The 14068-nt window shown below is 39.0% G+C and overlaps 4 protein-coding genes across 4 annotated transcripts in view; 2 read left to right on the forward strand and 2 right to left on the reverse strand.

Moving 5' to 3' along the window:
- Positions 1-14068, reverse strand: part of LOC148426273 (sialic acid-binding Ig-like lectin 14) — a 32497-nt gene that overhangs the window by 1642 nt on the left and 16787 nt on the right. The window contains exons 15-17 of the mRNA XM_088409470.1: positions 11123-11216; positions 4028-4185; positions 3100-3197 (exon numbers count right to left, since the gene is read on the reverse strand). The gene's annotated coding sequence lies outside the window, so the exon portion shown is untranslated. The remainder of the gene's footprint in view (positions 1-3099; positions 3198-4027; positions 4186-11122; positions 11217-14068) is intronic.
- Positions 1483-2409, forward strand: LOC148426274 (olfactory receptor 10J5-like). Its single transcript, XM_088409640.1, has 2 exons — positions 1483-1844; positions 2151-2409. Exons 1-2 carry the CDS (start codon positions 1483-1485, stop codon positions 2407-2409), a joined length of 621 nt encoding a protein of 206 aa, XP_088265766.1.
- Positions 6533-7615, reverse strand: LOC148426275 (olfactory receptor 1-like; the record flags this gene model as incomplete). The annotated part of the gene is made up of 2 exons (XM_088410354.1): positions 6533-7473; positions 7558-7615. Coding segments are annotated over 2 exons (864 nt in total), but the record flags the coding sequence as incomplete, so codon positions are not given.
- Positions 9404-10345, forward strand: LOC148426276 (olfactory receptor 5F1-like). Its single transcript, XM_088409641.1, has 2 exons — positions 9404-9759; positions 10072-10345. Exons 1-2 carry the CDS (start codon positions 9404-9406, stop codon positions 10343-10345), a joined length of 630 nt encoding a protein of 209 aa, XP_088265767.1.

Raw genomic sequence — 14068 nt, forward strand, 5'->3', positions numbered from 1 at the left:
ATCAAAGTGGACACTCAGACCTCGTGTCGTATTTGTCTCGTGTGCTTGTCACGATGGAACAGAATGGAACAGTCACAATCAGAATGATTTCTCACCCATCTGCTTGTAAATTGTTACAAATGACAAAGTGCATGTTTAAGGAACTTAACAACGTAAGGGCATGCAACAGTTTCCGAGGAATTGCTGTAACACAAGTGTCTGTGAAGGTAGCGGCTCTTTGGAGCTCTTCTGGCTTCATTCAAGGTCGCCAGAGGTCGCCAGAATGGCGCCAGAGGTCTCCAGACTGCTCTTGTCGCAAGAAATTTTGAACATGTTACCTCGGAACAAGAGGAACGTCAGGTGGTATCTGGCGATATTTGGATGATCTCTTGTATGAACCCTGAGGTGATCTAAAGAGCCCCTACCTTTGTGGACACTTGCCAAGCTTCAACCCTAAGTGGAATAAGGGCAAAAGCACTACATTGCTTCATGTTCCAATTGATCTGCTCTTAGTTTGAAAAACATTAACTTTTCCTGTCACAACACTAAAATGCAGCGCATCAAAAGTTGCAAATACGAAAAGAAACCCTGGTAACATCTCACCTGCAACCATCACCTACTCCCATTGGTACTAGTATCTCATTTGAATGTATGAAAAATAACTTTAAGTGTGTCGTTTTAAGTTCTGGTACCTGTTTTTCATCAAGAATGTAGTGGAAAGGCTGATTTTAAAAGACTGCGATATAGCTCCAAGAGGTGATGAGCCTTCTGACGATTTGGAGGCCACAGAGGTAAGGAGCATAACAAATTCTCTACAGAAAGGCTGCATTATTTCTGAACCATCTGCCAGGAATCTGTGTCACCAATAACAATGCGCATCCATATAAAACTTAACGTTTCACTGAACAGAGCTTATCAATACGTTGGTTCAAGTTCCAATTAATTGGATCTTAATTTGAAAAGAAACATGTACTGTTCCTGTCATGGTACTAAAAAGCACTACAATGCTTTTAGTTACTACCTTTTTAAAATCTCACGTACCCGGTGAAGCGCTTTATATATCACCAGGAGCACTTGTACCACAATTTGAAAACAGCTGCTCTCAAAGATCATGTCTAAAAAAGGACTGTAGGAGTGTTGTTTTATGTTTTTGTTTCTCATTTAATTAATGTTATATGACACCAAGTGATCTTTGAACCTCCTGGAGATTTGGAGGACACGTTTGTAAACGTATGAGCTTGTTAATCTAAAATGTCTTGATATGACTGGATTAAAAATATTGTTGCAGGGTTCAAAGTTGGTTGGGCCTTCTGAGGATTTGGAGGTCACAGAGGGAAGGAGCGGAACGCCTTCTCAACGGAAAGACCAATCATAAACTGGCACCATCCCAAGCAACAGTTCAAAGTTGTCGTCCGTCTCAATATCTACTGCTCACGAGCCCTTCTTCAGCACCGAGGTGGGCACTCGGCCCTTTCGTCGTATTTGTCTCGTGTGCTTGTCACGATGGAACAGAATGGGACAGTTTTGATAAGTCTTGATGGCTTCTTAGACGTGCACAAGTACAGATATGTTTACTTGATATTCTTTGTGTCAGTCTACGTTCTTGTCGTTGTCTCTAACTGCACTATCATCTGTCTGATTTGCATTCACAGGAACCTTCACCAGCCCATGTACGTTTTCATTGCGGCTTTGTCTCTCAACTCGCTTTTGTTCAGCACTTGCGTCTACCCCAAACTTGTCGTGGATGTCCTGTCGCAGCAGCAGAGCATTTCCTTTTCCGGTTGTGTGACCCAAGCTTTTTTTTTCTACACTTTAGGAAGTTCTGACATGATGTTATTGATCGCCATGTCTTATGACAGATACGTGTCCATCTGCAGGCCTCTGCAGTATGCATCTAGGATGGGTACAGCTCGTGTGGTTTTTTTCTTGATTTTGTCCTGGATTCTGCCTGTCTGTCAGATGTCGGTGATAGCTGTCACGCAGTCTAAACTGACAATCTGCAACATGTCTTTGAGGGGATTATTTTGCAATGCTACAATTTTTAAGATTCACTGTATGATACCAAAGTCTCTCACTGTGTGGATATTAATTTGTGTCTTGAACATAGCTGTCATCCCTGTGCTCTTCATCCTCTTTACGTACATCAAGATATTCGTTGTTGTTTATCGTAGCTGCGGAGAAACCCGGAAAAAAGCAATTGATACATGTTTACCCCACCTGATTGTTTTACTGATCAGCATTGTTTTCAGACAATTTGACATCTTTCTAGGACTATCGGAGTCGGCGCTTCCGAAAAGTGTGCGACTGATTAATACCCTGCAATCAGTGATGTACAATCCTCTGCTCAATCCGCTCATATATGGCTTGAAAATGAAAGAAATCCGGAAGCACCTGAAGAGATTGTTTTTGCGTTGCAATAATGTTGAATGAAGATGACTTCATTTGTGTGTACGGACGCATGTTTGTATGCGTTGTATTCCGAATGGGGTTTGGGGTTTTTCCTTGCTCTTTTGGGAGTTTTGTTCGGCTTCGATCGTGCTTTGCATTTATGATCATCTCTGTGATTCTTTTGTTGCGCCTGAGTGCATGTGAGCCTTATGTGTTTATGTGCATTTTTGCGTGTATTTATCACGTTCGTGTGTGTCTCGGTCTGTGGGTATGTGTGTAAGCCTGTGATTGTGGGCATGGAGGTGGCAAATATGTATATTTTACTAAGAGTATTTAAAAAAAATGCATTACCAACACCAAAAGAGCTACACAGTATTGGTCCATGTTGTTAGTCTTTCATTGCATTTCTGTAAATATGAATCATGATGCAGGGGGTCTCTCTTTTCCCACTGTGCACTGTTGACCCATTTTCAAATTTATTTTTAAACTGCCTTTAAAAATACGTACAGTATGTCCCATTCTACAGTAACATAACACAGTAAATGAAGTATTTGTATAGAAAAGAAACAAAAAACAATGACTAATGAAAAGCGGTGTGCATTTTTATGGAAACCGAGGACCACATATATGTATTGTTCTACCTGTCCGCGTCTCGTTTTTAAATCTCAACTGAATCACTGATCAAATCTCGATATACAGTAATAATGATATACAGCAAGAGAGCCTCCTTACCGTCACACCGCAGCCGTCCTTCCTGTTGCAGCGTTTATGTCCCCTTTGTCCACTTCAAGCGTTTGTGAGAGGAGCCTTGTAATCCAATTAAGATTAATCTGTTGAAGCACATACAAGCACATGTGGGATCATGTCAGAAGAGAAGAATACATGCTTGCGGATTATTACAAAATGAATTGTAAATTTATAGTGTGTGGTTTTTCCAGTGCTCCAAACATACATTAAATCAGTGAGGTTATGAATTATTGATGAATACCAGAGGCCTTAATATAATGACACCGGTTGAAACTTTATGTTTGGAAATAATAAATATCTTGCGTTTGTTCTTTGAGTAAAGCAATGGTTGTTCTGACAAAAAGAGAACGTAAAGAAAAAAATATTACAACCTGATTGTTAGATTTGATTTTATTGGAAAGATTTGATTGGTTGAAAGCAAAAAGGAAAAAAAGAAGAAGAATTATTTAAACACTTTTGTACCAAGGAGCATTTGTGATCCTTTGGGTTTATTTGTGTGCTTTTTATGTGTTAAAATCAGCAATGTTGTGAATAATTATTGACCTACCAAAGGCCCTGCATCACAATACTACTTTGTACTACTGAACACTCGATACATGTACTCAGAAACTCTGTGTGCATGTATGGCCAATACAGTCATCGTTCTTTTTTAATCTTTTTAATGGTGACTGGGAACCCTCCCCGTGATAAGTGAAAAACCGCAAAGTAGCATCACCTCTCAAGCACCCACCTACTGGCTTCACTTGAATTTGACTTCTGGACGCCGCTAATATAACCGTGGCTTTTCGCAAGACTACAGCCACTTAAACTTACAGTTACTGTATGAGTTTTAATCATTTGAGATTTAAGTAAATATGTGTACTTCAGTAATGGACGTCCAAGGTGCGTCCATGGCAAGTGCATTTATAGTTACCTCGTTTATCCGGCATGCAGGAAACCTTAATAGCGTGACTCTCCGCAATATAGTGACATGCAGCATGGGGACTGCTTGTGGTCCGGCCGTGAGATCTCCAAGAAGACAAAGGATCAATCACCTGGGGGTCCACATCATCCCGTAGGTGTCAGACACTGCTGACATAAAAAAAACAAACACTTATTTTCTAAGTGTTTTTGCAGCTTGACTGTGAGAGTATTTTTTCATCCTCATCACAGTGGACCCCGATGTTACAGCGTCCCTTGCTTATGTTATTTAAATATATATATATATATATATATATATATATATATATATATATATATACTGTATATATATATATATATATATATATATATATATATATATATATATATATATATATATATATATATATATATATATATATATATATATATATATATATATATACTGTATATATATTTTACTCTGCAATCAGTGGTGTACAATCCTCTGCTCAATCCGATCATACACGGCTTGAAGATGAAAGAAATCCAAAAACACATCAAGAGGATGTTCTTTTGTTGTAATCATGTTGAGATTAGAAAAAAGAGGTAGCGGAAAAATGACTTTAGAGTTTGAGCATGTATGGGTGGGTGAGCAAGGTGGTGGATGTGGGCCTGTGTATGTTTGTATGTTCACATGTGTCAGATGAGAAATTTGACCTTCATTGCATGTCTAATAAGTGTCTAACTCACCTACATGATGACCGACAAAATCAGTGCTGCCGCGCGGTAAAAAAACTCGTCAGAACCTGCAGTACATTTATAACCGACCGTTATATTATTCTGTCATGAAATTATATTCATTTACAGTATTCCCAACTGTCTAATGTCTTCATTCGGTGGCGTTACACACAGGAAAAAAGTCCAAATTTCACAGAAAGAATTTCTGTAGAAATTTAAGATGGACAGTTCATTAAAATGTTTGGGATTTTTCTCATGTGGAAATGACCTTTTCTCACCATTTTAACCAAGGACTAAGAATTTAAAAAGCTGTTTTTTTCCTCTTACTGTTCCACAAATTTAAGATATGAATAGCCATTTGATGAGGGGGCGGAGAGCAAACAATTGGCTTGCTTTGCTGCTCTATTTAACATTGTGACCATAATCAACAACGACATACAGTACATACAATATATTTTAGTCAATAAAATGCAAAATAATGTGCCGATTCTTTTTATATTCGTCACAGGTTGAATTGGGCAACCTGCGCATATGAATCTATTGGCGATTGCTCACTGTCATTTCCATTATTTTCAATGCGAAAAGATGACTTTAGAGTATTTTCAGTTAAAAGTGCGGTAAACAAATCAAATCTCAAGGCATCACTGTGTTTAGAATGAGAAAGCTGCCTCAAGGAGCTGAATTTTGGCAGGATCCTATATGATGTGTATCGTGACAGTGAAATTATTTGCGAACAAAGTTCTTTAGGTGAAACAACTTTTTCTCTTCCTTGAAAATCACTTTATCACCATATCCAACCACGGGAAGGAGAGGAGGCTGTTTAACCTGTCAAACTTTGGACAGCACTCTTCAATCAATCAAGCATGCAATCAGACCTATTTGTATAGTGCTATTTATGGACAAAATGCAACTTTCTAGACATGGATGAAAATTGACCTCAACCTGCATTTGTCCACCGGCTCAGGTTCTAAATGAAAAACATAACGCACTGCCTCTCAAATATATTTTGCAAAGCACCCCCCTATTACTGTATTTAAGTTACCCTCTAATATTACAATGAATACCTGTGTTAATTTCAGGAGCCTTGGATTTTACAGCTAAATCCATTTATCAGTATGTTGTTGTAAATGCATTTGCAGGATAGGCCTATTGCTGTATTCATTACTGTGAAAGTAATACAAAATGTTTCCAATAATTTACTGCAAAATCACAGCAAATTTTCAACAGTTTGGGTATCAGTAAATCTAATTTAATGATGTTTAATGCCAAGACGGGAGCAGTACACAATTCATTTCAAAAAAAGAACATTAACAGTATTGTTTTAAATGGCCAGTTTTATTGCATTGGTGCTGAGAACAAATACGAATACCTTTTACCTTTTGACATTGAACATTTTATTACCATAGGCAGTAAATTTAAAATATATATTCATTTTATACATTTTTATTCAACAATATGGCAGGAACAATCTATGTAAAATAAGAAAAAACAGACCGTGAACTATTAAAAATGTACCCCTCAAGAATAATTAAGACGCCTTATGATGGGATCCAAAAATATTTTTAACTTTATGAGCCTAAATATGACATTAATAACATTGCTACTTGCAAAAGTGGATGACCAATAGATGACATGAACAAAATGCTTCACATGGATTAAAATTGACCCACAAATCAGTGAATCCACTGAGGCAAACGTTACAATTAGTTCAGTAATATTTGTTACCTTGAAATTTTGATTGCACTATAAATGAATGCAATTTCATGAAAGAAATTCGATTTTGCCAGAAAATGTATGGTGGCTGGTGCTTCTGGGAGATATTTTTATTATACAACATCAGATATTTTGTTGAAACAGACACACACCCACACGGGTCACAACAACTTTACACGGTTTAAGCATGCATGCATGGCCAAATATATGAACGTTATCTTCATTGCACTTGATTTTGGATCATATCAACATTATTGCAACACAAGAACAATCTCTTCAAGTGCTTCCGGATTTCTGTCATCTTCAAGCCGTATATGATCGGATTGAGCAGAGGATTGTACACCACTGTTTGGAGAGTCATAATCAATCGCACTTTTTGTGGAAGCACTGACTCCAGTAGCCCTAAGATGATATCAGAGACTACCAAAGCGATGGCAGTCACTAGAACAATCAGGTGTGGTAAACACGTATCCACGGCTTTTTTCCAGACTTCTCCTTGGCTATGATAAACGACCATAAATATCTTGATGTACGTGAAGAAGATGAACAGCACAGGCATGACGGCCAAGCCCATTACACTCATTAAGGTCCACAGAGAAAGAGACCTTGGTATCGTACAGTGAATCTTAGTTATTGTAGCATTGCAAAAAAATGCCCGCAAATTCAAGTTGCAAATTTTTAGTTTGGATTGCAAGGCAATTGCCACCGACATCTGACAGACAGGCAGAACCCAGGCCACAACCAAGAAAATGCTGACGCTGGTTCTACCCATGATGGATGAATAATGCAGAGGCCTGCAAACGGATACATATCGGTCATAAGACATGGATAACAACAACAGTATGTCAGCACTATAAAAACTGTAGAAAAAAAAAGCTTGAGACAAACAACCGTGATAAGATACTCTCTGTTGGTGAGACATGACATCCACAAAAAACTTTGGGTAGATACAAGTGCTGAACAAAATTGAGTTAAGAGACAAAGCCGCAATGAAAACGTACATGGGCTCGTGAAGGTTCCTGTCCATCCAGATCAGACAAGTAATAGTGCAATTAGAGACGACGACAAGAACATAGACTGACAAAAAGAACATCAAGTAAATATATCTGTACTTGTCCACATCTACAAAGCCATCAAGACTTATCAAAACTGTTCCATTCTGTTCCATCGTGACAAGCACACGAGACAAATATGACACAAGGTGAATGAATCACAGAGGTCCTGGTCTGAGTGTCCCCCTCGTTGCCGAAGAAGTGCTCGTGAGCAGTAGATGTCAGGACTGAAGTAAGACGATGTTAAACCGATGCTCGTGATGATGACACTTTGTGATTGGTCTTTCTGTTGAGAAGGCGTTCTGATCCTTCCCTCTGTGACCTCCAAATCCTCAGAAGGCTCAAAACAACTTTGAGCGATATCATTGTATTTTTAAGGGTTTCTAGATCCTTAAGTCTTTTTACTACATTCGACATGACAAAAACTCTTAATTATATAAAGAATAAAAAAAAGAGCGGCGAGGACGAAAGACAACGTTGGAAAGATGTTTGCTTGGGGCACTTTTGTAATACATTGGAATTTCGAGCATGAACTCTGCTTCCTTGATCAGCTATTGGCTCCACTCGTTCTTTGTGTTCCCTGACTATGGCCAAGAGATGGAAACAGGAAGGGAAAACAGCACGGTTACTATGTAGCAGGGGTGTCTAAGTCATATTTATCGGGGGCCGGATTGTAGTTATAATTTTTGTCAGAGGGCCGGTATAATTGTGAAATCAAATCCATTTTAAGTGTGTTTGTCACACTTCTTACTAGTTTTGAAATAAGAGCTCGGTAAAAACAGTTCAGAAGAGATATTGGGAACAAAAAACGCTTGTTATTTTTACCCCCAAATTTTTTAATGTTGAGGACAACTTGCAAATTTAGTATTTTAACCAAAAATTTGAAGTTTGCTCAGGATTTCGCGGGCCACATACATTGATGTGGCGGGCCGGATCTGGCCCCCGGGCCTTGAGTTTGACACCTATGCGATATAGGGTTCCTACTTCGTGGATTTCACTTTTCGCGCTGGGTTTTCAGTCCCCATTAACTGGGAAAAAAACGAGGGAGCACTGTTTTGAAAACATCAGATATTTCACTTCCAGATGGCTGAAAAATACAATTAAAAAAAATTACACACACACACAAATATTTTTTCAGTTGCCTACTCAAATTCCAGACTTGAATCTAAGTGAAATGCCGTGGCCTAATTTTTATAAGGGCGTTCATGCACAAAAACCTTCCAGGTATGTTGAGCTACAGCAATTCAGCAGTCATAGAAAACAGCCAATTTTGGTTGTTGCAGCTGAGAGGGGCCCAAGCAGTCATTAGCTTTAGAGGGCAATTACGTTTTAAATTTTTTTTTAGCATGAAATATTAGAAGAGACTGGATCAAGCGATACTATTCATAGAGGTGCAACATCTCAGAAAACCCATGAGTAGGCGCAGCATCAGTAATGAGCTGCTTGTATACGAGTGCTAAGACACAAATTTTGGATGTAAACCGAGACAGCTGTATTGCATATTGGGGAATTAGGCCAATATTCAATATCAATATGGGATCAGGGCGCCACTAATTTGATGATTTTTTTTCTTGGTAATAAAACCCTATTTGAAAACGGGCTGATGGTGAAAAACATTTTATGGGGACAAACATGAAAAAAAATACAACTCTAACATGTTTAGGACTAAGATAAGAAGTTCCAAGAAGCTTTGAGGCTTCTGGGGATTCGGAGGCCACAGAGGGAAGGACCAGAACGCCTTCTCTATCGATAGGCCAATTGCAACATCCTAATAATCAACTCGGTGTCTTCCGACTTCTATCTCTGCATCCAGTGCTCACAAGCACTTCATCAGCATCCAGGTGGAAACTTACACCAGGAGCTGCATCTTCTATTTAACGTGCATCATATTTGTGCTTGCAATGATGGATCAGAACGCAACACTAAGGCTCGATGGTTTAGTAGATGTGGACAAGTACAGATATATTTACTTGATGTTCTTTTTGATACTTTATGTTTTCATCGTTGTCTCTAATTGCATAATCATTTGTCTGATCTGGATTCACAGGAACCTTCACGAGCCCATGTACGTTTTCATTGCGGCTTTGTCTCTCAACTCGCTTTTGTTCAGCACTGTCATCTACCCCAAACTTATCGCGGATGTCTTGTCGCAGCAGCAGATTGTCTCTTATTTCGGTTGTCTGGTCCAGGTTTTCTTTTTCTACAGTTTAGCTAGTTCGGATATATTGTTGTTGTTAGTCATGTCCTATGACCGATATGTGTCTATCTGCAAGCCTTTGCATTATTCATCCACCATGGGCAGAAACGCTGTCAGCATTTTCTTGGCTGTGGCATGGATTCTACCTGCCTGTCTGATGTTGGCGATAGTTGACATACAGTCGAAACAAGAAATCTGCAGCTACACTTTGGGGGGATTTTTCTGTAACGCGACAATGATAAAGATTCATTGTATGTTGCCATTGTCTCTTCTTTTGTTGTCTTTAATCAGTCTGTTAACCACAGCTATCATCCCTGTGCCGTTGATCCTCTTCACATACTTGAAGATATTCACGGTCGCCTATCGGAGCCACAGAGAAGTCCGGAAAAAAGCGGTAGACACGTGTTTACCCCATCTGATCGTTTTAATGGCCACCTTCAGTCTGATGACATTTGACGTCATAATAGGGATGCTGGAGTCGGTGCTTCCAAAAAGCGTGCGGCTGATTATTACTCTCCAAACAGTGGTGTACAATCCTCTGCTCAATCCGCTTATCTATGGCTTGAAAATGAAAGAAATCAAGAAGCACCTGAAGAGATTGTTGTCGTGCTGCAATAGTGTTGATAGTATCCAAAATCAAGTGGAATGAAGATCATTTCATTTGTGTTTATGGACGCAAAATTGTATGCATAGTCTGTTTGAATATGTGTGTGTCCCCGAATAGGGTTTTGAGTTTTTACTTGCCCGTTTGGGAGCTTTGTTCAGGGGATCATACTGTGCATTTGTGATGGTCTCTGTGACTCTTTTTTTCTTCTGAGTGCATGTGAGCCTTTCCTGTTTGCAATTATGTGTGTGTATTTGTGAGGGTATTTTTTTCACGTGTGCGTTTGTCGGTGTGCCTGTGAGCCTTCGTGTTTATGTGTGTGAGCCTTTGTCTCTGATTGTGGGCATGGAGGTGCGCGCAAAAAGTTGAATATGGATATTTTATTTTGAGTATACATTACCCACAAAATTACACCTAAAGATTCCTCGGTATTGTTTCATCTTGTGACTCATGAATTAACATTTCTGTCAATATTAATCATTAAGCAGCGGTTCACAACTGTTGTCACTCTTTTCCTATTGTCAACTGTCGGCCCAGTTTCAAATGCGGTTTTGAAATTGCCTTTAAAAATATGTACAGTATGTCACATTTTATAGTAAGATACTAACGCAGCAAATGAAGTATTTGTATAGGAAAGAAACAAATAAAAAACAATGAATAATGAAAAGCGGTGTGTGTTGGTATGTATTGTCACAAAACAAGGACCACCTATACGTATTTATATTCCTGTCCGCGACCTATTTTTGAGTCTCAACCTGCCAAACGAGAATCACCGATCAAATTTAGATAGAATATTGATATACAACAAGAGAGCCTCCTTACCGTCACACCACGTCCTTCCTGTAGCCGCGTTTATGTTCACTTTGTCCACTTCAAGTGTCTGCTCGAGGAGCCTTGTAATCCAATTAAGATTAATCTGGTGAAGCACATACAAGCACATGTGGAATTATGTCAGAAGGGAAGAATACATGCTTGTGCATTATTACTGAATTAATTGTAAATTTAAAGTGTGAGTGTTTGGGGGGGGGTCATCGCTCCAAACATACATTAAATCAGTAACGTTATGAATCACAAATGTATACCGAAGGCCTTAAAGGGACAATGTGTAAGATTTAGACCCTTTTTCATTAAAAAGGAATACACTAAATGATTGTAAATTTCAAAAGCGTGCAAATGAATGTGTTCTTAATGACCGACAGATTATTAAATTAAATTATATTACACGGGGGTGGGACTTTTCCGGAGGCAGTCATGTTTGTTATATAGTAGCTACGGACAAATGTAAATGCAGCACCTGCAGCATCTCCTGCAGTCCGTAATGAAAAACGGTCTAAATCCTACACAACGTTGTATTTAACCCCTGGGGGAAATTGTGATCCAACTCTGGCTTTTTGATGAGTGATTATCAGAAAAAGCGTACAAAAGCAAAACATTAGGATGCTAAAGTATTGCACTGATTGTCAAAACGGAATGACTTTCAATATGCCATGCTGCCATCGCATCTAAATGCTTGAAAACAGGAGGTCAAGAGGTACATCCTACAGGTGTCAAATTTAGCCCATGTCGGGCTCATTTACTGCCAGTCAAAATCGGAAATATTCTCAATTTTGGACATATTGAAAACCTGATTTACCATGTATTTTCCCCAATTTTCAGGCACACTTAATTAGCTTTTATTTGATCAGAAATCGACATATGGCGAGGCCCAGGCTGCAGAATTCAATATGTCATGCTGCCGTCCCTTCTAAATGCTTGAAAACAGGAGGTCAAGAGGTACACCCTACAGGTGTCAAATTTAGCCCATGTCGGGCTCATTTACTGCCAGTCAAAATCGGAAATATTCTCAATTTTGGACATATTGAAAACCTGATTTACCATGTATTTTCCCCAATTTTCAGGCACACTTAATTAGCTTTTATTTGATCAGAAATCAACATATGGCGAGGCCCAGGCTGCAGAATTCAATATGTCATGCTGCCGTCCCTTCTAAATGCTTGAAAACAGGAGGTCAAGAGGTACACCCTACAGGTGTCAAATTTAGCCCATGTCGGGCTCATTTACTGCCAGTCAAAATCGGAAATATTCTCAATTTTGGACATATTAAAAACCTGATTTATTATGTATTTTCCCCAATTTTTAGGCACACTTAATTAGCTTTTACTTGATCAGAAATCAACATATGGCGAGGCCCAGGCTGCAGAACTCAATATGTCATGCTGCCGTCCCTTCTAAATGCTTGAAAACAGGAGGTCAAGAGGTACACCCTACAGGTGTCAAATTTAGCCCATGTCGGGCTCATTTACTGCCAGTCAAAATCGGAAATATTCTCAATTTCGGACATATTAAAAACCTGATTTATTATGTATTTTCCCCAATTTTTAGGCACACTTAATTAGCTTTTACTTGATCAGAAATCAACATATGGCGAGGCCCAGGCTGCAGAATTCAATATGTCATGCTGCCGTCCCTTCTAAATGCTTGAAAACAGGAGGTCAAGAGGTACACCCTACAGGTGTCAAATTTAGCCCATGTCGGGCTCATTTACTGCCAGTCAAAATCGGAAATATTCTCAATTTTGGACATATTAAAAACCTGATTTATTATGTATTTTCCCCAATTTTTAGGCACACTTAATTAGCTTTTACTTGATCAGAAATCAACATATGGCGAGGCCCAGGCTGCAGAACTCAATATGTCATGCTGCCGTCCCTTCTAAATGCTTGAAAACAGGAGGTCAAGAGGTACACCCTACAGGTGTCAAATTTAGCCCATGTCGGGCTCATTTACTGCCAGTCAAAATCGGAAATATTCTCAATTTCGGACATATTAAAAACCTGATTTATTATGTATTTTCCCCAATTTTTAGGCACACTTAATTAGCTTTTACTTGATCAGAAATCAACATATGGCGAGGCCCAGGCTGCAGAATTCAATATGTCATGCTGCCGTCCCTTCTAAATGCTTGAAAACAGGAGGTCAAGAGGTACACCCTACAGGTGTCAAATTTAGCCCATGTCGGGCTCATTTACTGCCAGTCAAAATCGGAAATATTCTCAATTTTGGACATATTAAAAACCTGATTTATTATGTATTTTCCCCAATTTTTAGGCACACTTAATTAGCTTTTACTTGATCAGAAATCAACATATGGCGAGGCCCAGGCTGCAGAACTCAATATGTCATGCTGCCGTCCCTTCTAAATGCTTGAAAACAGGAGGTCAAGAGGTACACCCTACAGGTGTCAAATTTAGCCCATGTCGGGCTCATTTACTGCCAGTCAAAATCGGAAATATTCTCAATTTTGGACATATTAAAAACCTGATTTATTATGTATTTTCCCCAATTTTTAGCCACACTTAATTAGCTTTTACTTGATCAGAAATCAACATATGGCGAGGCCCAGGCTGCAGAACTCAATATGTCATGCTGCCGTCCCTTCTAAATGCTTGAAAACAGGAGGTCAAGAGGTACACCCTACAGGTGTCAAATTTAGCCCATGTCGGGCTCATTTACTGCCAGTCAAAATCGGAAATATTCTCAATTTTGGACAAATTGAAAACCTGATTTATCATGTATTTTCCCCAATTTTTAGGCACACTTAATTAGCTTTTACTTGATCAGAAATCAACAAATGGCGAGGCTCAGGCTGCAGAACTTACTGTTAACTAACATTCCTGCAAGCTAATTATAACACATTTTGTTAACACATTTTAACCACTCTTCTACAGAGCCGACTGATTTTCTTGCATGTGTGATTCATCATCGTTT

The sequence above is a fragment of the Hippichthys cyanospilos genome, chromosome 3, assembly GCF_059441005.1.
Source record: "Hippichthys cyanospilos isolate Australia breed blue-spotted pipefish chromosome 3, RoL_Hcya_1.0, whole genome shotgun sequence".
In the NCBI taxonomy this organism is placed as follows: Eukaryota; Metazoa; Chordata; class Actinopteri; order Syngnathiformes; family Syngnathidae; genus Hippichthys; species Hippichthys cyanospilos.